This window comes from Antechinus flavipes, chromosome 1 (assembly GCF_016432865.1).
Source record: "Antechinus flavipes isolate AdamAnt ecotype Samford, QLD, Australia chromosome 1, AdamAnt_v2, whole genome shotgun sequence".
NCBI lineage: Eukaryota > Metazoa > Chordata > Mammalia > Dasyuromorphia > Dasyuridae > Antechinus > Antechinus flavipes.
The window spans coordinates 42,828,720-42,852,388 of NC_067398.1; the positions used below are offsets into that span (position 1 = coordinate 42,828,720).

General features: G+C 36.5%; 1 protein-coding gene across 10 annotated transcripts in view; it reads left to right on the forward strand.

The window, feature by feature from the left end:
- ITPR1 (inositol 1,4,5-trisphosphate receptor type 1) overlaps positions 1–23,669 on the forward strand; it is a 390,069-nt gene that overhangs the window by 161,022 nt on the left and 205,378 nt on the right. For 7 of the 10 annotated variants that reach the window (XM_051981182.1, XM_051981188.1, XM_051981197.1 and 4 more), the window contains exons 6-17: positions 626–712; positions 1,567–1,725; positions 7,127–7,225; positions 8,951–9,034; positions 9,130–9,276; positions 10,216–10,311; positions 11,750–11,794; positions 18,064–18,218; positions 20,736–20,835; positions 21,297–21,457; positions 22,543–22,684; positions 23,426–23,584. In XM_051981182.1, the coding sequence (XP_051837142.1) occupies positions 626–712; positions 1,567–1,725; positions 7,127–7,225; positions 8,951–9,034; positions 9,130–9,276; positions 10,216–10,311; positions 11,750–11,794; positions 18,064–18,218; positions 20,736–20,835; positions 21,297–21,457; positions 22,543–22,684; positions 23,426–23,584 (1,434 nt within the window). The remainder of the gene's footprint in view (positions 1–625; positions 713–1,566; positions 1,726–7,126; positions 7,226–8,950; positions 9,035–9,129; positions 9,277–10,215; positions 10,312–11,749; positions 11,795–18,063; positions 18,219–20,735; positions 20,836–21,296; positions 21,458–22,542; positions 22,685–23,425; positions 23,585–23,669) is intronic. The other 3 variants (XM_051981214.1, XM_051981246.1, XM_051981254.1) reach the window with 1 other exon arrangement.

Genomic DNA, 23,669 nt, shown 5'->3' on the forward strand with positions numbered 1-23,669 from the left:
AGAAGTTGAATAAGCATTTCTGATAACTTATGAGAATATTTGACATAAGGAAAGGCTGAGAATTGTGGGAAAATATAGTATGGGAAGTCCCGGCATACTAACTGACTAAATTACATAGTAGGTTTCTTAATACATACCTGTCCAGGAGTAGAAGAAGGAGAAACATGGGGCACTCGCTCCTGGATAGTGCTGAGTATAACAACTTACTTTTCAGGATTGTTATGATAGAAAAAAAGTAGTTTAGTAGGAAAAAAAAAAAAGATGAATTTGGAGTCAGAAAAGATCTGAGTTCAGGAGCAAGTCACTTAATCTCTTGGAGTCCATCCTGTTCAACGTGACCACTCCATGTTTACTAGGACTATCTCTTGTTTCCTAATGCTTCTTTATATCAAATCCTTCAAAGGGATGCATGAAGAGCTGGTCTTGCATCAACATTCAGACAAACCTCTATCTTTTTTGCAAAGGAGAGAGGGAGCAGAGCAGGATGAGAGGGTGGAAAGATGGAAGAGAGCATGAGATAGCCAAAAGTGTGTTTGTGTGATTGCCATAAGTTATGAAAGAGACCTCAAATCAGGAAGCAGAAGAAAGCTTCCCCTTCACTTGCAATCCCTTTCTTTCTTTCTAGCATGCAGCAGATTTGGAGAAAAAGCAGAATGAAACAGAAAACAGGAAGCTCTTGGGAACTGTCATCCAATACGGCAACGTCATCCAGGTAGGTGGGGATGGTCATCTCCATATTTCTGTAATTCCAAAATGTGTTTGAACAAAGAATAACTCCTTGCTGCGAAACAGCCCAGCTCAATTTAAAGAGAGATGTCTCAAGATCTGAGATTTCCATTTGAATGTCATTTCTTGCCAAGTGAATCCCTTTTCTTGGGGGAAAGATAGACATTTGACAAGGAACAATATTGGTGGTTTGGTATCATTCCTTCTACATCTCACCTCCTCTTATACTTGAAACCCACATAGGACTGTGGGACTTATGTTAATTGTCACCTTATATAAGCATTATTGGAAAGAGCCCACATTTCTGAGCTCAGCTCTTGGCCTCTGATCTAGTTGTGTGCTTGTCTCTCTTGTCTCTGGCTTGGACTAGAGTGAATGGAAATGACTAACCATCCATTTTCTCTGCCCTCTTCAGGAGGTCAGTTGGCTTCCAAAACAGCCTTGAGTCTATTTTGATATCCTTAAGAGGCTAACAATTAGTCTGGTGCTCTTATTAGAAACCCTTAACACAGCAGATTCTGCCGAGAGGAGGGCCCTGGAATTTTCACCTTGGTCCACCTTTCTGTAAGAAGAATCTGACCTTTCCTCCAAGTATCTCCTTTTCTGTGTCTCCTCATGGTCTGTGAAGTCAAAAGTTCTGTCTTTTTTATGTAGAAGGAACACTCTTTAGAACCCTTCAGTGGATCTTATTTTCCCTTAAATATTAGTCAAATTACATTCAACTGTTGGAATAAGTATAGTACCCCCCAAAAAAAGTGTTTTCTATGCAATTGCATAGGATTGAACTATCCTAAGGAAAGAATGACTCATGGATTTCCATCTTCTCTTTGTGGGTTTTAGCTCCTACATCTGAAAAGTAACAAATACCTAACAGTAAATAAGAGGCTTCCTGCTCTCCTGGAGAAGAATGCGATGAGGGTGACTTTGGATGAGGCTGGGAACGAAGGCTCTTGGTTTTACATTCAGCCATTCTACAAGCTTAGGTCCATTGGAGACAGTGTAAGTACAAATCCCCCATGGGATATACTTTGTTCTTCTTGCCACTCCTTCAGTTTGTAGCTCCAGCTTTCACAGAAGTGGAGATGTTGAAATAATCTTCCCTCCTGATCCTCAGTAGACTGTAAGCTCCATGAGGACATCGTTCCAGATGTGTTTCTGTATCTCAGCACCTTGCAAGCACAATGCTTGGTTGTTTAACAAATATTTGTTGATTTACTGAGATAAAGTTGCAGCTTATTCTTATCCTGCACCAGGTTGAAAACTTCCCCTGTCTATGCAAAGGACCAACTCATTTATTGTTACAGCACTGCCTGAGACACAAGGGATTGCTCTTTGTCCTGGGCACTCAGCTGCAAGGATCAGACTGAGACCTGAACCCAGGGCTTTCTGACTCAGAGGCAGGCTTTGGGTTCTCTTGGCCAGGCTGCGATGTCATGGACCCACATCTCAAAAGTCTCCTGTGGGTTCTGTTGCAGACAAGCTGATGCTTTGTAAATGTTAATGACTAGATGTTTGTCAGGTCACTTAGTGATAGATAGATAGAATCCTGCCTTCATTTTTAAAAAGGAATCGTTGAAGATAGAAACAAAGGGGTTTCTTGGAATGTGGAATGTCATGGGTCAAAGGCTGGAAGGACACTTGAGTCTGGCCGCTTCATTTTAGAGACAAGGAAACTGAGGCCCTGAGATAGTAAATAACTTGTACTGGGTCACACATTAGGTATCTGATATAGGATTGAATGTAGGGCTTTCTGATTCCAAGTCCACTTTCCACTATGCTACCAATTTGTCTCTTGGTAAAATTTTTTTTTTTATTAGCCCTCTGTCTCCTTTTTGTGCTTCCCGTCTCTGACCCTTTCCTCTGGACTTATCAGTATTCTTTTGGTTGCTGTCTTGGTCAGACCCTGGTGATTCATGTGCCTGTCTAAAAATCTGGACAAGAAATATGACTTTTAGAAAGATAAGATTTAGTCCTTGTTCTTCTAGGAGAGGAGCAAAGACAGCCTTTCCTTAAGAGACCTCCTGTTTCTAGGTCCCTGAAATTCCACTGGGAACTTTTGGTAGAATTATGGTCAAGGGGAGAAGAGATGCACGAGCCTCTCTTTGAAAAATATAAGTGTCACTGAAAATAGTGATCAGCTAGAAAGTTTTGCCTTTGGATTAACATATTTTGGGGGGCAGTGAAAGCAATGAAAAAATTAGGTAGGGGAACAGAGAGGGGGCATGAAGCTTTTAAAAAAATTTTCATAGATTTAATGTTTTATTTTTTCCCCAGTTATATTTAAAAACAATTTTTAACATTCATTTTAAACTTTGAGTTCCAGATTCATTCCTTTGCTTCTTCCTCATCCTCCTTCATTGAGAAGGCAAGCAATTCAATATGAGTTAGGGATTACACAAGTGTAGTCATGCAAAACCTTTCTATGATAATGTTGTAAAAGAAAACAGACCCCCCCCAAAAAAAAAAACTCAAGAAAAATAAAGTAAAAAAAGTATGCTTTAATTTGCATTCAGCCATCATCAGTTCTTTCTCTGCAAATGGATAGCATTGTTTTTATTATAAGTAAGTCCTTCATTGTAGTGCTGAGAATAATTGTTATTCATAGCTGATCATTCTACAACATCACTGTTATTTTTCACATAATACATTTGCATCAGCTCATGGAAATCTTTCCAGGTTTTTCTGAGAGCATCATGCTCATCATTTCTTAAATCACAATAGTATTTCATCACAATCATATAACAGCAACTTGTTCATCCATTCCCCAATTAATGGACTTCCCCTTAGTTTCCAGTTCTTTGCCCCCAGAAAAGAGTTGCTACAAACATTTTTGTACATATAGATCCTTTTCCTTTTTAATTTTTTATCTCTTTTGGGAGATAGATCCAGTAGTGATATTGTTTTGTCAAAGGGAACATATAGTTTTATATTCCTTTAGACACAATTCCAAACTATTCTATAGAATGCTTGAGTCAGTTCACTCTTTCATCAACAGTGAACTAATATCTCATTTTCTTCATATCCTTTCTAATATTTGTCATTTTTCTTTTCTGTCCTATTAGCCAATCTGATAGATATGCGATAGTATCTCAAAACTGGTTCACCTTGCATTTTCAAATCAATCATGAGTTAGAGCATTTTTTTTTCCTTTGGGCTCTAGATAACTTCAATTACTTCATCTGAAAACTGTTCATATCTTTTGAACATTTTTCAATTGGAAATGACTTTTATTTTTGTAAATTAACTCAGTTCCCTGTATGTTTGAGAAATGAAGCCTTTATCAGAGAAACCTATTTCATTTTTTTTTTACAATTACTAGTGCTAACTGTATTCCTTCCCTTATTCTACTCCCTTTCTCTCTCCTTTTACCATGCTTTTTGCTTCTAACTACCCTCTCTCCCAATCTACTGTCCCTACAACTCCCCACCCCATTTTGTCTCCTTTCCTTCCTACTTTCTTGTAGGATCAAATAAATTTCCATGTCCAATTGAGTTATTCCCTCCTTAAGCCAATTCTAATGAGAATAAGATACAGTGACTCCTCCTCACCATTTCCCCTCCACTATTAAAGCTTTTTCTTGACTCTATTAATATAAGATAATCTACCTTATTCTACTCTTCCTTTCCCTTTCTACCTATACATTCCTCTCTTATCCCTTAATATTATCTTTTTTAGATATCATCCCTTCATAGTCAACTCAAACCTTCCCTCTGTCTCTATATATTCCTTCTGACTACCTTAATAATGAGAAAGTTTTTATGAGATACAAGTATCATTTTCCAATGAAGGAATATAAACAGTTTAACCTTAAGTCCCTTATGATTTCCCTTCCATTTACTTTTTTATGCATCTCTTGAGACTTGTATTCAAAAGTCAAATTTCTGTTCAACTTTGATCTGTTCATCAAGAATGCTTGAAAATCATCTGTTTCAGTGAGTGTACATTTTTCCCTGTGAAGGATTGTATTCTGTTTGGCTGGATAGCTTATTCTTAGTTACAATTCTTTTTGCCCTGATGAATATCATATTCCAAGACTTCCAGTCTTTCAATGTGAAAGCTGCTAAATCTTGTGTTATTTTGACTTTGGCTCCATGTTGCTTGAATATTTCTTTCTAGCTGCTTTCAGTCTTCTTCACCTGTGAGCTCTGGAATTTGATTATAATACTCCTGGGAGTTTTCATATTCAGGTCTCTTTTGGGTGATTTTTTTAAATTTCTATTTTACCTACTGGTTCTTGAGTATTAGGGCAATTTTCCTTGATAATTTCTTGAAAGATCATGTCTAGACTGTTTTTTTTTAATCATGCTTTCAGGTAGTCCAATAATTTTTAAATGATCTCTCCTGGATCTGTTTTCCAGGTAAATTTTTTTTCCAATGAGATATTTCACATTGTCTTTTATTTTTTCATTCTTTTTGGTTTTATTTTATTGTTTCTTAATTTCTCCTTAAGTAATAAGCTTCCATTTGTTAAATTCTAATTTTAAAGGAATTATTTTCTTCAGTAAAGTTTTATGCCTCATTTTCCATTTGTACTATTCTACTTTTTAAGGATTTTTTCTGCAGTGATGTTTTGTGCCTTTTTTCATTTGGCCAATTCTACTTTTTAAGGCATTCTTTTCTTCATTGGATTTTTGTATTTCCTTTATCATTTGACCCAGTCTGTATTTTTTGGTGTTACTTTCTTCAGTATTTTTTGTGCCTCCTTTACCAAGCTGTTGATTTGTTTTTCATAATTTTATTTATCACTCTCATTTCTGTTCACAATTTTTCTTCTTTCTCTCTTACTTGATATTCCAAATCCATTTGAACTCTTCTGTGGCCTGAGATCAATTACTATTTTTCTTGGAGGCTTTGGAAGTAGGAGCTTTGACTTGTTATTTTCTTCCAAATGTGTGTTTTGAGCTTTCTTGTCATTGTAGAAATGTTCTATAGCCAGGATTTTTCGTTGTACTTTTGATCATTTTCTCAATCTATTACTTGACTTGAAATTCTTTGTTAAAAAAAAAAAAAGCTCTGCTCCCTGGATGGAGGGTACACTGGGCAGCTGTTTTCTACTAAGGACATATAAGTTATTAGTTCTTCCCAGATGGTATGTTCCAAGGAGAAGTGTTTACTACTCCCCTAACCTGTGACTCCAAGCATTCTTTTTTTGCCTGGAACTTTGAGGAGACTTTTTACTCCATTCTGACTGCAAGCTCTGGTGTACAGTCCTCACCAGGGGATTGTTATCCAGGACTGCGATACAGATCCAAGTATGTGTTCTGCTTCAGTGTTAGCAATTAGACCCTTATAATCTCCTTCTGACAGTGGTTCAACCCAGTATGGGAGAACTCTGGAAGCTGCTGCTTCATCAACTGATTCAGAGACTTCCAAGACCTGCTCCTGGTTTTCCAGAGCCTGGCTGTGACAGACCTTCCTTGTTGACCTTCTAAGTTGTCTTTGGTGTCTAGGTCTGAAAACCACAACTGTTGCCATTGATTCAGTTGCCCTAAATAATTTTCTTTTCATGTCTCTACGTAGGTACTATCTTAGAAAATCTTAGAGATGCAGCAGGGATGCTACATTTAGAATTAGGACACCTCAATTTGAATTCTAGCTATTCTGCCTACTAGCTGAGTGAACTTGGGCATTTTGCCTCATTTCTCCATGGCACAAATACTATATTGCCAGATCTAGAAAAAGATGATGCTTTAAGACCTGTATTGGAATCCACTGTTTATTTAAGGTCTTAGGAACTCCATGCCATCCATTAAATGATGGAACCCTCAGAATGGTCTCAGAATTTTGGAACTGGAATGGACCTTGATGGTCATCTTGTCCAACTGTACTTGAAAAAAGAATCCCTCTGTGACATAACACAGTGATCTGATTGACCATTAGCGAAGGGATACTTGCTATGTTTGGCAGAGTTATGTTGAACTTAGATTTTCCTCTCTTCACCTTCCAGTCAATATTCCTACTTCTGTCCTTTGGGACCAAGAACAAGTCCAGCTTCCTTTATATATGTGATCCTTCAAATACTTAAAGATAACATGATTTCTCCTCTCTCTCCCTCTACCAAATTCTCTCTTCTCCAGGTTAAACAGCTCAAAATTCCCATAGCTGATCCTGATAGTCCACGAACATCAGAAATAGAGGAGAGATTAAACTGGGTCAAATATCTTTTGTTCCATTATATATTCCCCTTTCCTCCTGAATGGAGGTTTTCAGTATATTGACCTATGGGATATGTACAATGTCCATCTGTCCATCTTGGGCCTTGTACCAGTCTCTATGAACTCTACATTATGAAAAGTTTGTTTGTTTTTATACCCAGGCTCCTTTATAGCCTGTAGCCTAGAAGCTATATAGGTTGTACCCTTCATCTCCATCTTTCTGAAGACATGTGCCTTCTTTCTAGGTTGTCATTGGGGACAAGGTGGTTCTGAATCCTGTCAATGCTGGACAGCCTCTTCATGCTAGCAGTCACCAGCTAGTGGACAATCCAGGCTGCAATGAGGTAAGAGCCATAAAAATAAACATTAAGTGTGATCCTGCAACAGATACATAGGCTAACTGTTGATCATAGAATGTTTCCACTGGAAGGAACATCAGACGGAGATCAGGCCCAGCCCTCTCATTTTGTAAAGAATGGAAATTTAAGCCCAGTAATTAGGCACATAGCAATAATTATAATAATGTAAAACAGTCATAATATTAGCGTAAATATAGATAATTTTTCTTGAGCATGATCCACTTTCCAGAGGGACTTGGACAGATTTAGAGGCTGTTGAAACTAAGTCCAAGATTCTACAAATGAGAAAACTGAGGCACAGAACATCTTACCCAGGTTCACAGAGCTAATAAGTCCTAAAGTATTTGGATATGAACTCAAATCTTCCTGACTCCACATATAGCTCTCTAACTTCTATATCCTTTGATCTTCGAACAGCCCTCTACCAAGGAGGTGATATTCTTATTATTTAAAAAATAAGAAAATTGAGCTTGAAAGAGTTGTTCTGAAAGAGAAGTTTAAAAGAGTTAAGTCTTAAATGGAAGAGAATTGGTCTCTCAATAGTCACATATTAATTGAGTTACAAGTGTGTTAAATTTAATCTATATTCTCTCAGAATATAAATTCTAGTTCTTAGACTTGTCCTAGAGGCAGAAAGGTAGAAAAACCCTTAGGTATTTGTACTAGCTAAGTGGCCCTGGGAAAACCAGTTTTCTTCTGTTTGCCTCAGTTTCCTCAGATGTAATGGGGATAATAACATCTCCTAGAGTTGTTCAAAAGATCTACTATTTGTTTTTAAAATGCTTTTTAAAAACTTTTAGCTTAGGTCCTGGTACATAGTCAACACTATAAAAATGCTTACTCCTTTCTTTTATGACTAGTGAGCAAGAGGTTTGGTAGATTTGTTAGCAAGAGATATTTATTTATTTATTTACTTGTTGTTCATAGCTTTATTTTTTAAATTATATTTTTATTTATTTCATTAAGTTAATTTCATTCATTAAATTTTCATGTTTTTTAAATGTTGTCATTTCTTTTAAAAAAAATGTTTTTTTGAGTTTCAAATCCTTTTCTTTCTCTCCCCTCTTCTACCCCTTAGAAGGCAAGCGATATGATATTGATTATACATCTAAAGTCATACAAAATATAATTTCCTCCTAGCCATGTCGCAAAAAAATTCCACAAAAAAGGAAGAAAAATAAAGTGAAAAAAATATGCTTCAGTCTGTATTCATAGTTCATCAATTCTCTTTCTGGGGAACAGATAGCACTTTTCATTATGGGTCCTTTTGATTATCTTAGATCATTGTCTTGATCACAATAGGCAAGTCTTTCATAGTTGATTGTCCTTACAAAATTGCTATTACTGTGTAAGATGTTCTCCCGGTTTTGGTTACATCACTTTAATAAGAGATCTTTAGATCAAGTATCAGTTTCAAGAGTTTGCCCTGGGAGCCACAGCTGGATTACCTCCATCAGGGGTGTAAAAGCATGATAATGCTAGGTAATGCTTGGGATGTTGCTCTCCTTCCCACAGAATGTCAATCGCCCTAGTTAGCAGTGTATAACTATACTTTGACTCCGAAGATATTTGGGGCCTTCATGACTTTCCAGATACTCCCCCAGTCTTGGTTTTATTTGCTGTGCAGTAAGGAGGACTTAATAAACTTAATAAAGGGGTTCTTGACCTACCTGACTGAATACTGTGTCAGCCTAATCATTTGTTTTCCAGGTCAATTCTGTGAACTGCAACACCAGCTGGAAAATCGTCCTCTTCATGAAATGGAGCGATAACAAAGATGACATATTAAAAGGGGTAGGTTCAAGCCGTCCAATGGAATTGGCCTGTATTTTTATCATCTTGTATCAGCTGAGTCAGAGCTTCTTTTTCCCATGTGTGTTCATCATTAGGGTGATGTAGTCAGATTGTTCCATGCAGAACAAGAGAAGTTTCTGACCTGTGATGAGCATAGAAAGAAACAACATGTCTTCTTGAGGACCACTGGGAGACAATCAGCCACTTCTGCGACCAGTTCCAAAGCCTTGTGGGAGGTTGAGGTAAGCCATAAGGAGTGGAGGAAGGATGGCTAAAAATAATACTCCTTTACTCTAAATCTCTGCATTTTTTCCTTTGAAAAAAGTTTTATTGATGTCATTTGTTTTATATATTAATAATTTTTTGATACATATGCAGTGATAAACAGTTAAATAATTAAAGAAATCCCCCTGAAAGCAGATGCAACATTCTGTCCTTATAGGCTCATGAGGAACTAGAGGGAGACAAATTTAATCATCTGTTTTATAGGACCAATATGCTAGTGACATGTTGAATCCTCCTCACAGATTGCAAGCTCTTTGAGGGCAAGGATTCTTTCATTTTTATGTTTGTTTATTTGGTTGTTTTTTGCAAGACAATTGGGATTAAGTGACCTGCCCGGAGTCATACCAGCTAGGAAGTGTTAAATATGAGACAAGATTTGAACGCAAGTCAGGGCCAGTGTTCCATCTACTGCACCAGTCTAGCTCATTACTTCTGGAAATTCAGAGACTTTTTCAAAATTTCTTTTGACTTTGTATCTCTGTATTTTGAAATTAAACAAGGTGAAAAGACACCATTTTTATTATGTAGTAAATTGTCTAGATTCTTCAACGAACAGTAAATCATTTGTGTGTTAACTGACATTTTGATGCTTGAAGCTTGTAGATCTCCTTACAGTTTCAGATAAATTTCAAAATCCTTTTTTACTTCATGAAATTCAAGTTAGTTTGTCTATGAATATTTAAGACTTTTATATTAATTTCTTTACATTAATCAATTGATTCAGCTCGTATCCTGAAGAAACATTATTCAACTTTTCCTGTAAATTTGAACTTACAAAAGACTTGTTGAATGATCATTTATTTAACTAGTCTTCATGTCCATTTAAATGTGTGAAATTGATTGTAATTTTATAAATGCATTAAGTTTTCTTTAACATGTACCACTCCTCATGCCAGGTGGTACAACATGACCCATGCCGTGGTGGAGCAGGATACTGGAATAGTCTCTTTCGTTTCAAACATCTTGCTACTGGACATTACTTAGCAGCAGAGGTATGGTGCTACCTGTGTTGTTGGTTATCTCCCCTTGTTCTGTCACCCTCTTTTCATCATACAGCCAATATGGTTAACTCGATATCATTCCATGCTAACCATCTGATTTGTGAATTGCCTTCTTACTTTTTCTCCTTAACCACTTCCTATGAGTGCTTATTAATACTTCTGCTGGAAGACATAATAAAGAAGGTAGTAAAAATCCTTTTTTGTTTGTTTGTTTAGTTGTTCATACTTTGATTAAGATTTGATGAAAAAAGAATTTTAGAAACTAGCCTTCAAATGACATTTTAGGTTTATCATTGGATTTCATTTATCTATTTTGTCAAATCCAACTATATTCCACACTCTGCTTTGGGAATAATTATGAGTTGACTTATACGTAGATACATGACATGAGTATGCCAGAAATGTGAAAGTAGAAAATTTATAAGTCTATATCAGTTTATGAGAGCCAGTATAATTTTGGTAAAGTCTCCTGCAAGAAAAAAAAAATTGAAAGTACCTTCTAAATCTTTTTGGTTTCAAATAAAGAAACCTGGTCATTTGGTGCATTGAGAGGATAGAGATGAAGTTGACTTTTTTTAGAAAATAGAAGTCAAATTTTAGGAAAATGACTTCAGCTCAAATGACTTTTTAATGAGTTTTAAAGGCAAGATTTAATAGTGAAGGACAAAAGGAATTTGCTTTTTAATTTATACATTAAATTAAGGAGACTTCCTGCAGTGTGGCAGATGTTGAGATTTATTCATAGTAGCTCCATGAAGCATGTCAGAAGATTTCTGTTGACTTGTGCATTGGTGTTATTGACAAGGGGTGAATCATCATTCTGCTTCGACAGACCTGAAGAATGTAGAACTTAAAAGTTCCGAGCTCTTTAGGAGGTCTGAAACTTGAGTGATTTATTCTATGATTCTTTTTCTCTTTAAACAAATATTTAAGAGTTGAGAATTTAAAAGCCTACTTTGAAATTTCAAATATGACTCTAAGGAATTTCTAACTGGCTGTGTAGAATTTTGATTACAATGGTTTGCCAAGAGAAAGTGTATCAGAATAAAGATAGCTCTTGCTGGAAGGGATTATAGATTAAATTCTAGTAAAAAGGGATTTCTTAGAATTACTTTCTGAAGATTTGGTTAGATTTCTATCAGACCTTTGTCTGAGTCAGACTATCACTATGATAGTCCTTCAGTTAGTTGCATTCTTTCTGTCCAGACCTCAGCACCAACTACTTGGCAAGAAGTCACTTGTGATGTGTGTGTTGTGCTCGTGTATTTTGTGTGTGTTGTAGTTGTGGCATGCTGGTTTTGTAGAAGGGAAGAAAGAGGTTCCTTGTTTTTCTAATATTGTTTGCAGGCATTGAAGCCTTGTAAAAGTAGGACCATGAGCCTGAGAAAGTGATGGATTTTTAAACTTCCTAATGATTCTTTTTCATCAGGTAGACCCTGACTATGAGGAAGAGTGCCTGGAGTTTCAATCCTCAGTAAGTATGGGCAAGAGCCACTTCTTGTCTTCATCTAGGAGGGCATGACCATAAGCCCTGGAACTAACTCAGGTTTTCTGAATCTGTAGGATGTGATTTTTAGGAAATGGACAATCTGGACCTGAATGAAAGGGAAAATTTAGATCTGATATCTGTCCCCTGGCTAGACTTAGTATTCTTCAGAAGGTCATAGTGGACACTATTGCTCACGATTTTATTTCAGTCTGGTTAATCAAAGTATCTTGCTATCTCTCTTAGAAAAAAAAAAAAGTCATGAATTCTTCGAGAAGAGACTGACCATGTATTCTGTAGCTTGAATCCTATGTGCTCATTATATGGATTAGGAAATGGATGCAAGATGGTGATATGGCAAAATACCTACCACTGGTTTTGGTTTTGGAATTAGTGTCCTTTTGACTTTGAAGTTGTCCTGTTAGCCAAAACACACCTGATAATCCAATTGATATTCTTCAGTTTTAAGAATATGCCTTCTGTTGCCTGGAAATGGATAACTATTCTTGCTCTTTGTTTCAGTTTAGTCATAGTGTTGCAAATTGATGCTTTGTTTCTAGTATAGATGATATTTCCAAATGACTGTGGTATTTGGGTACAATTACTTCAAATAGCTATTAAGTGTTGTTTGCTAAGAAGGATTGGAAAGTTTTAAGTGATAAGGAGTGTTAAATCCTTTTTGGGGGAATGGGTCTGGGGAAGGTGGATTTTGGTCCTTATAGCTTTGAGAAAGAGGGAAAAAAATGTAACTTGAACAAGTTGCAGCCACATTATAATTAGCCTAATAGCTTGGGGAATGTTGATTTGTTTTTTTTTTTAGGGTTTCTTAGAAAATGCTTATTGCTGAAAGAAACAGTGGCTTCCTTTATGGCTACTTTATTACTTTCTGAAATCATGGTATTTAAGGGATCTCAATGGTCATCTAGCCCAACTCTTAAATGAAAGGAAGTCCTACAATAATATTCCCACTTACACCATACTTTACTGAATCTGTGAATTCAATGATGCAAATGCTCCCTTTATCAATGGAGATTATGCTTCTCTTCTCATCTTGTGGGAACGTTTTTGCAGATATTGGGGGATTCTGAGAAAAATATACTTGAAGCAGATACAGCAGGGTGTTAACTCAGTGTTATTGATGAGATAATGGTTCTCTAGTTCACATATACTTTGTACTTAGTATGGTGATGTAATGGTTCTCTCGTTCACACATACTTAATGTGCTGTAATGATGTAATCATACTGATGTATTTAAGGGCTAAGAGGACTGGAAATGAGACATTCCATCTTTGGCCATCCTCCTGGTGACTATCCTGCCTACTTCACTCCTCCACTAAAACCAAGGCTGGTCCCAAGATCCTCCAGAGTGCTGGCCCAGACATTACACCTTTTCATGTACTTACTCCCTTAGCTCCCTACAGAGAGGATCTGCTTACTATGCTAAAGGTTTTTCCTCTAGGTCTTATCCATTTGGAAGATAACTATGATAGTGCTAGAAATATCCATTTGTCATTCTTCACACTCCCATCAATTTTTCCAATCATCATTTCCTCTTTGAAGTCTTTTATGCTGCTTCTTGTGCAATTTCAATTATAATTGGATCACAATTACAAATAGACTTGATGCCTTTTACATGCATTTGTCATATGTCTCTCCATTTCATTTTAAGTCACCTACAATTGATTGTTTGGGGAGCAAGTATCCTATAATTTATAACCATGCAGCATTGCTGGTGAACCATTTTTGTTAGCAAGACTGATTTGAGGGACAAGCTCAGGATCATTAAAAGCATCACCCAGTTTCTCAAATGCAGTTCTGCTCATTCTAATGTAGCCCATTTTATTGTGTCTTACTGTCCATCTGATATACCTCGGTCGGGCAGATGAACTTACCTGTAATGCCTCCCTGACCTGAATATCCATCTACATATCAGTATTTGGACAATAGGCATTTTTAATCCACTTTGTTTTCCATGAGTGGATGATGAAGCTGATGTGAATAATCAGAGATCTCATTAAAGAGAATTAAATTTATTTCTTACATCTAGACCTGATCCCAGTTACACTACACTTTTTGACCACCTTCTAGCTAGTGGATTTGTTGTCTGGATTAGGAACTACCGCTCCTTTTTTACCTCTTCACCTTTTGATTTCTATAAGTGACTGTTCTCATTGGTTTGTATCCAGGTATCCAGGTCTGGCTATAATTATTCTTCATTTCCCTTCCATCTACTTGAGAGATATCTTGACATGTGACCATAGATCATGCCTTGGAGAGCTTAGGTTCCCCCTTTCCTCCTCTCATTCCTTCTGTGCAGTCTTGATTGCTACAGGTTATCTACTATATCAGAGTATCGCAAACTTCCCTAACTTTCTAGCCATCAGGGTCAATATCTCTGTCTTTTTCCATTTCCTATTTTTTCAACATCAATAATTTGTTTGAATAGGTCATTTTAAAGTTGTTACAATTTCTTACAGTATCTTTTTCTTTACAAAGATTCTGAACATTGATCTAACTGCCTAATGGACTAACTACAAACAAATAACATATTCTCCTGTGATTTTCACATCATTGATCAGTTTATTGCCTACAAATATTGATTCAGTTTCTTTATTCCTTCTGGTGTTTGACAGACTCAGTGCTTATCATCTCTGTTTTGAAAGAACATATATAGAGGCATGAGGATTCTGAACAGTACATGAGGATTTAGATTCTTGAGCTCTCAAATACAGGTCATGTTTTCCATTGTACTTTTCACCATCCTTTACTGTAATCATTTTTATATTGCAGTCATTGATCATCAAGGCATATGTTTATTTGAAGTGAAAGTTATTGCCCTGTTTTTCTTAGAAAGTTCTTACATAAGCTTTAGTTATCTTCATAGTATTTTTTTTTTTACCATAAGCACTGGTAAGATGGCATGACAAAATATTCCATGAAATGATGTTTCCTGTTGATTTTATATTTACATTATAATAAAATGCCAGTTACATTCATTTGCTTTTCCAAAGTACTTTTAAGCCATCCTTCTATATAAGGTAGAATTTGGGACCAATGCTTGATAGATTAGATAAAATTTCCCCTCTAATTTCTTAAGCATTGGTCCCAATTCTTCTGCCTTATGTGACTACACATATTATTTAATGCCTCTTGTATATGATGACACTTCAGATACATATGGCAAGAATTGCTATACATCCCCTAAATTAATTTTTTACAATTCTGTATTGAACAACTTTAATTATTTCAGCCATTATTTTATATAGTGTGGTTTGTAAACTTCTCACCATCCCAGTTACCTACCTTGGCATGTTCTTTAGCTTACCATTGCCTTTCTTTAATTTTGGTTCCTATAGCTAAAAATATTATTCTTGATGTGGTATGATTAAGAAAACATGTAGTAGTAATTATAGTTCCATTAAAAAAAGATGATTTCTGTTACATTTTTTTAAAATAGCTATAAATTATTGTTTATTCTTTAAGCTTGTAGCTAACTAAAATCCTTAAATCTTTTTATTTTACTGATGATTTCAATCCTGTGAACTATAGATTCTTAACATAGGTTAAGGGGGGGGGGAGGGAGTTGTTGATTCAACAGTCCATGAATCCATATGTGCACTAAGCATTACTAATGTTAGGTCCAACAAAAGATACAGCATGACTCAGTCTAATAAATAAGCAAACATACTTTATGCAAATTAAGTCTCACAAATATATATATATATATATATACACATACACACACACACACACACACACACACACACACACACACATACTCTTCTAAATATATGATGTTATGGGAATAGTCCCATGCTAATTCTTAGTGATCACCTTTTCTCCATGTAAGTGATTGGAACTATATTTAATGATTTATTTTTAGAAATTTTCTGGGATCGATATCAAGTTTACTAGTCTCTAGTTTCTAAAATATGCTTAATTCCGCTTTTAAAAAATCTTGATGTTGCCCATTCATTATGATTTTATAAAGTATTACTAACTGGTTTCACGATTATACTTGTAAGTTATTTTAGTTAAAGTTTGAATTATAGGGGTAGTTGATCTGAGGCAGAAAATCCTGGCATTGGTAACTGAGAATTATCTTCTTTTCAGAGTTAGGATGAGAGTGTCTGTGACATTGGCTATGGATATACTTATGTAGAATTCACAGTTTCATTATTTTGGACATTACTCAAAACTGTAGCTGCGGTATGAGAAGGATAACATGAGGGCTTTGAGAATGATATAGCTCACTGCCACCACCATGAGGCATCAATCCCTGTTCCTCCCTCAGGAAGTTGCCTGTATTGCTAATATGCTCACCCCTTAACTCACTTTTCTGCTAACTTGGGTCCCATTAGCAGAAAAATAGAAAAGTTGGGAAATGACAGGTGTAAAAATATTTTACTCTGTTTTACTTTTGCTCTTAACTTTTCCCCCTGTTAATTTCTTATTGAATGCACTGCCTTTCCCTTAGTGATTGATGTTATTTATTTAAGGGTACCTTTCGAACATTCATTTAAAAAAGAGAAATGGGAAAGCTTTTAGTGTTTAGGGTTGATCCTATTGATTTCTGCTATTTGCCCACTAGATGGCAAAAGTAGCCTGCACAACAACATGGCTATGATCTAATTTGCCTTACTTTGGACCAAGATGTCAGGAAAGTATGAGTAGCTAAGATCTGGACAGAGCTGCCTTCTTTCAACCTCAGGTTCTCTTTGACCTTCTCATATGTTTCTCTGAAGTTTTAGTCACCAGGCCACGGCTTGGCCATATTCCTCTGTTTAGTGGCCGTTGCAGAGTTTGGGTCTGAAAGGATGTGTGGAATGCTTTGCAGGTTATGTGAGCTATAACAGACTCCATCCAGTCAGGATCAGTCCTGCCTGCTTGACATTTTCATACTCTGTTGTGGGTTCTGGACTATGTATGGTTTCTACAACATAGACCAACTGGGGTTCGGTTCAGTTGGCCACTAAAAAGTATGAGGGAGAAAATGAGGAGGAAGAAGTGACAAGTTTTAGATATTGAGTATGTCTCAGGGATAGTGGTGGTAGAATGCTTAAATACTGAAGAAAATGCTTAAAACTGATGTTTAATGAAAAAGGCAAACCTTGGGGAGCCTGCCCCAAAAGATATTGAGCCTCAAAGGAGGAATCTGGCTCCTTTGTTGTGAAGATCTTTTAACTTGTTTGTTTTCTTTGTTGTTGGAGGACAAAGGTTCTGTCCAAGACAAAAGGATTAGGAAAACTGAAAAACCTGTTATTTCTAGTTGGAGTTTGTCACCAAATAACTGAAACTGCTGTTAAGGCATTTTTCTTATGCTTCACTAGCAGGGGGAACTCGAGCCCATCCATATAGAATCACAGGAATAAAAAGGATCTTGAAAAACCAAGCTTCTTGTCAAGATTTGCTTTAAAATTTGAAATAACTCAGGTAGATGGGCATCTGATCTATTTTTGAAAGACTTCCTTAAGAGGAGATTTTATAACTTCTCCAAAAAGCCCAGGTTGTTCAATATCCTTTGTTCTCAGAAATTTTTGGCTTCTTGCTAACCCAGGTTTGTAATGTTTCAGCACAAGGCCGTGGCAGCCTTAAATTATTTCAGACATTTGATTCTGGATAAATGGACCCATCTGATTTTATAATGTTGACTAGTACATAGAATGATATCTTAGAAGCCCTTGAATTTAACTCCTTCATGTTGCAAGTAGAATAATAACTCATATCTAGAAAGGTTAATGAATGAATTGCCCCAAATCACACACAAAGTGAGTGGATGAATTAGAATCTGAACCTTCTCGAAAGAACATTTGTCATAGGCGCATTGGAATTACTTTTAGTTGGAATATTTCTTCTGTAAAAAGTAGATGGTTCCTTTAATAGGATAGATGTGGACCACCACTCAGAACAAAATTCTCAGATGAATTGGACCTCTTAAATGCTTTTAGATTTCTGGCTGGTTTTGTTAAAGGAACTAAATTCCTTTTTTTATCACCAGTGGAATTACTTTCATGGAACACCAGAAGTGTTTATCCAACCAAGGGTGATTTAAAAGCATTGCATAACTTTTTTGGCCAAAGTGCTAATTGTCAACTTTTATGACCTTTTTGAAACAGAGGTGTAGTTTCTGCCAGCCCTTGGCATTCAGAGTCATTCTTCTTGGTACCTGATATTCTTCTCGGCTTAGAGGATGCTTTTAGTACATGTGGCCTTTGGCAAATCACGTCTCTGACTTTCTCATGAATTTTCTTCCTCAGATGGACTCTGATCAGGACACATCACGAAGCAGGCTACGAAATGCCCAAGAAAAGATGGCGTATTCCCTGGTCTCCGTGCCTGAAGGAAACGATATCTCCTCCATCTTTGAGCTAGATCCTACCACTTTGCGAGGGGGTGATAGCCTTGTTCCAAGGTATGAAAGAAAAACCCTTCCTTTTAGGAGTCAGGATTTGGAACCAAATTTAATAGTGGTGCCTCTTTCCTGTAAGTTGGTGTAGAACTTCCAAATTTACATACTGCTTCCCTATATATTCTCTCATTTGTCTTTTCTCAGTAGCCCTTTGAGGGAGGCAGGAAGACTATATCATTTCTGTTTTTATAGACAAGGAAAAATTGTAATCTGACCAATATCAAATAGTAAAAGATCAAGAGCTCAGGTCTCTCATATCCAGTCCAGTGATCTGACAACTGCATTGTTTTGTCATCTCTTAAACCAACCACTGTTGTAGAAAGAAAAACTGTACAGCCAGATATTCCTAGGAAAGGCCAGTTTTACATTAAGTAGCCAGTATTTGGAGGAGTCAAGCTCTGGAACCCTTTGTCCTTTGGAAGAAAGGGCCATAGATTTTGAGTCAGAAGAGACCTTAATAGTTCTCTAGTACAGCCTCCTTCTTTTACAGACAAGGAAGCTAAGTCCAAGATGGAAGAAGTGACTTCCTTGAAGTCATATAAGAAATCATGTCAGAGCTCAGATCGGAAACTTACTTTTTCTGATTTTCAGTCCAGGTCTTTGTCCTCTCTACCTTCATATAAATGTTCAGTAATCACACCTCAAACATGTAATCAAATAGGAATCTAAAGGGCCTAATTATGAGGTACCATGGACAAGAAAACATATGAAACTAATTCAAGTTGATTCTTTTCAGTGTTTGTGGTTTTTATTCTCATCTTCCTTCCCCCTTTCTGATTGGGTGCTGCTGACCAAATGAAGAAATAATAGGAAAGAAAATAGTGTTGGTAATGGTGTGTTGGAAGTGCTGAATGGCTCAGTGGATTGTACTAAGGATGCTGATGAATATACTGATTATAAGATTTTAATTTTGTTGTGTTTTTTGGGAGAAAGAGGTATATTGGGAGAGTCCTATTTTTCTTCACACATTAAGCATAAAAGGTTAGAAAATACCAGCTATGTGCAGAACAAATGAATTTAAGAATTGAAGATGTTACAAAGTTAAGTTTAAGTCCCTTAGAACCTGATAGACTAATGATAAAGACTGTCAGTGATCCAAGGAGTGAGCAGTCACTTTTGACAAAAAAGGGGAATCCAGAAGGATTCCTAGAGATGTGACATTTCATATGAATGTTGGAAAAAAAAGATGGAACCTCAGTAAGTTGATATGGTTGGAAGAAGATGTTTCAGCCATCAGTAAAAGAATGAAGAGGGGCCCAAAATGAAAAACTCTTTCACATTATCTGGAGCATTGTCTATTTTGTGGAGATTAATGGGAGATAAAGCTGAAATCAAATTACAGGGGGGTCCCGGATATCAGGCTTTTTATTTGGCAAGCAATGGGGAAATGTAGGAACTTTTTGGTCAGAGGTAAAATGTGATTAGAGCTACATTAGGAAGACTTATCAGTCAGTAAGATGGAGAAGAGACTGGGGGTGGGAAGGGATTGGCTAAGAGGGGATTACTGTGGACCAGTTCAGAGGTGATGAGTACTTGACCAATAAAAAAAAGACCTATGAAAGAAAGATCCATTTGATCATTTGTCTAGGGTTGTGCTTTGGAAGAGATACCCAGAGTAGCATTGTTTCTAAAGAACTAAATGTGAATATTATATAGAGGAAAAATTCAAAGTGGGTATGAGCAGGCTGCAACAAATAACCAACAAGAGATTTAAAAATGCATAAAGAATGTCATCAAAAAATTACATAACAATGAGAATTTAAGGACTGGGTCCCCTAGCAAGAAAGAGAGATGGCTTTAGTGCTACATTGGTACCTTTCTGATGAGAAAGTTTGCTAAGTTTTAGAAATGTGCGTGAGACTCACACATACTGGGCAGGTATGGTTGGGTTGGAAATTGCCTCCTTCCTCAATCAATAAAATGATAGATCCATTTAAATATTTAAAGAAAATTTCCCTGGGGAACAGATTCTTAATATCACCTTATAATATCATTTTTACCTATTAGTACAGCTAACTCAATTCCTTAAAAACAGAGACTATTCCTTTAGTATTTCCATGTCCTACATCCACATTTATGCTTAACATATCACTCACTCAATAAATGTTTAATTTGGGAAGATATAGTTCTGTTGATTTAAAAAAAAATCTATAGGATTTAAGAAGTTGATGCTAGGATACTTGTCATAGGTATTGATCACTTTAATATGCCAGGTCTAAGAATTTGAAAAGATTGTTTAAGTTTGGGCCAAACAAATTAACCATTTTCCTAAATTAAAAGATATTGAACACTTGGTGAGACTAGATGCTTTAAAAAAAAATAAATATTGCAATGTATATGGCAAAAAAAAAAAATCTACCAAAAACAATAGTAAAAAAAATAAAAATAAAAAATAAAACCCACCAATTATCTCTTGAGTATTTACTTTTAGGAAAGGGACAGCTCGGATGTTTTGGAACATGATGATTACAAAAAATGACCTAAAATGCCCTCAAATGCAAAATTCTTGTTTGCCTTTAGGAACTCCTATGTCAGGCTCAGACACCTGTGCACTAATACCTGGGTTCACAGCACAAATATCCCCATTGACAAGGAAGAAGAAAAACCAGTGATGCTTAAAGTAAGTCTGGGAACTTGGCTGCTGACTCTGGGTCTTTGGTTGATCCCCATTAAAAAGGTTTCATTGTGTCCAGAAGGGAAACATACCAACCTGTCAAGTTTTGTTGATTCATGACCAACTTGAACATGGCCAAACTAGAGTTCTCCCAAAGAATTCTCTGCAGAGAGAACTGAAATGAAGCAAGCTCAGAGCTGTAGAAATAATAAAACTATTTAGTTTAGCTTCTGGTCTTTAAGCTTATGCAATTACCTGGATTTTCATGCCTGTCTTAAGAACAGTTTTGGCTGCTAACAATGGTTTGGCTTATAAACTTGAAGACCATTGAATTTTCAATTGATATTTAAATATAAGGCACCATGAAAAATTTTGCCATTTCCACTCCTTATATAGTTAAGCCAATTGGAATTCCATTGCCTGGCCTCTTAACCCTTTCATTTCTTGGATTTCTTTGAATTTTTCAGATTGGCACATCTCCTGTGAAGGAAGACAAGGAAGCTTTTGCCATAGTTCCGGTGTCTCCTGCCGAGGTTCGAGATTTAGACTTTGCCAATGATGCAAGCAAGGTTTTGGGATCAATAGCTGGCAAGCTGGAAAAGGGAACTATCACACAGAATGAAAGAAGGTAAAAGGATGAAGAAGTGAAGAAATTTTCTTTTTTCTGTAATCACTGGCTTTTATAGTAGGGTAAAATATGCAGTTATGAGGCACTTGTGATCTCTTCTCATGAGCCACCTTGAAGTCTTAAAATCACTGGTAATTTCAACTTTTAATTTTCAGAATGAAAGGCAGCAGAGTAGAATAGAAAGTGGATTTGGAGCCAGAGGACCTGAGTCCCAACTCTGTGATATTGGACAAGTCACTTAACTCTGTTCCTCAGTTTCATCTGTAAAATGAGACAGATTTAATTGTCTTCTGAAGTTCCTTTCAATTCTAAATCCCTAGTTTTGTAATCTTTTTTTGCCCCCAGTTCTGAAAAACTTCTATTTGGGGGAAGATTTATTGATTAAGAGCTTGGTTACTAAACTAACGACCAAGAAGAAATTGTCATTTTGTTGCTGATAATTTGTACATCAAGTTTATAATAAAGAACTGACTATAAACTCTTTATTGGTAGAATAGAAATAGATATAGATACACACACACACACCACACATCATAATTTGGTTATTTAATGCTTCCTGATTTCATTATGTAATATATTTGCCATTGAAGGTTTTTAGCTTACCAGAGGAACTAGAAATGTTTAGACTGGAAAAGATGTGGAAGAAGAAAGAAGAAGATATTTCAAATACTCCTCAAACATTTGATGTACTTATAATTGTCTTTGGCTTTCTGGAGGAAGTTATAGTTTGCAAAATGAAGTTGCCACGTGGATTGAAGTATTTGAATACATCTATTGTGTTGGAGAAGTCTTAGCTTGTTCTGCTTGGCCCCAGAGGACAGAATTAAGAAAAGGGGTTGGAAATGTCAGAGAGAAAGATTGAAGCTTAACATAAAGGAAAACGCCCTAACCCTAAGAGCTTTTCATAAATAAACTAGACTCCCTTGGAGGCTTTAATGGGTTCCCTTTTACTGGAGGAGCAGAGTTGGGATAACCACTCATCAGCAATAATGTGAAAGGGATTCCTACTCAGATATGGGTTTAACTCAATGTTTTTCCAAGTTCCTTCCAACTCTGAGAGTATGTGATTCTGGTTTCTTCTCTAGATCTGTGACCAAGCTACTTGAAGATCTAGTTTACTTTGTCACTGGTGGAACTAATTCGGGTCAAGATGTGCTTGAAGTAGTGTTCTCCAAACCTAACAGAGAACGTCAGAAACTGATGAGAGAACAGAATATTCTCAAGCAGGTCAGCTGGGCTCCATGACAAGGGAGAGTTTGTAAAGAATGAATGGAATCATTCTTCCTATAGAGTTCCTTGTGCAATTCCCCCACAAGAGACTTGTTCAGACCTAAAGGCAACTGATTTCTAGGGCTAAGGTTTCCTAATAAATTTAAGTAATGACTTTATAGATTTACAAGAGGTAGATTAGATATTCAGTTATAAATCATTTTTCCTCCCAACCACTTCATGAATCTCCCTGCCTCTCATTATAATCCCCAGACCACAAGACATTCCATCATTATCATTCCTGACTCAGTGGTTAGGCTGGGAACTGATGAATTGTTGTAGGTGATGATCATAGGGAGTTATTAAGGAGAAATAGTATCCTATAGAAAATGTTAATTTCTTACAGGTAGTAAATGGAATATTGGGAAATTAAGATTTTGTGCTATTTGCATTATCAACCATGCATCATTTTAATTTTGCCCTTTCCCTAGTGCTTAACTAAGTCCTTCACATATAATAAATGTCTCTTGATTTGATATTTCAAGCCTCTCTTTCCCCAATCAGTCAACAAGCTGAATAAGTACTTGTTGAATGAATGGACAGATGAAATATTTGTGATGTAGCTACTGAATGTAGAGCATATTATACTCAATAAGTGCCCAGTTGCTTTTGGCTCATTAAATTCTGTTATCTATCTTGAAAAATATGACTTTTCAAAGATGGTGAGAACCCTCCTTTCCTTTCTAAAACACTTTATAGATTTTCAAGCTACTGCAGGCCCCATTTACCGACTGTGGAGATGGACCGATGCTCCGCTTGGAAGAGCTGGGAGATCAGCGACATGCTCCCTTCAGACACATCTGCCGGCTGTGCTACAGGGTGTTAAGGCATTCACAACAGGACTACAGGAAGAACCAGGTGTGGAACAGGCTGCAAACTGATCAGCAGTTGGTGGGGGAGGGAATTGTTCATTGAACTTGACTTCCTAAATGATTTTTCTCTT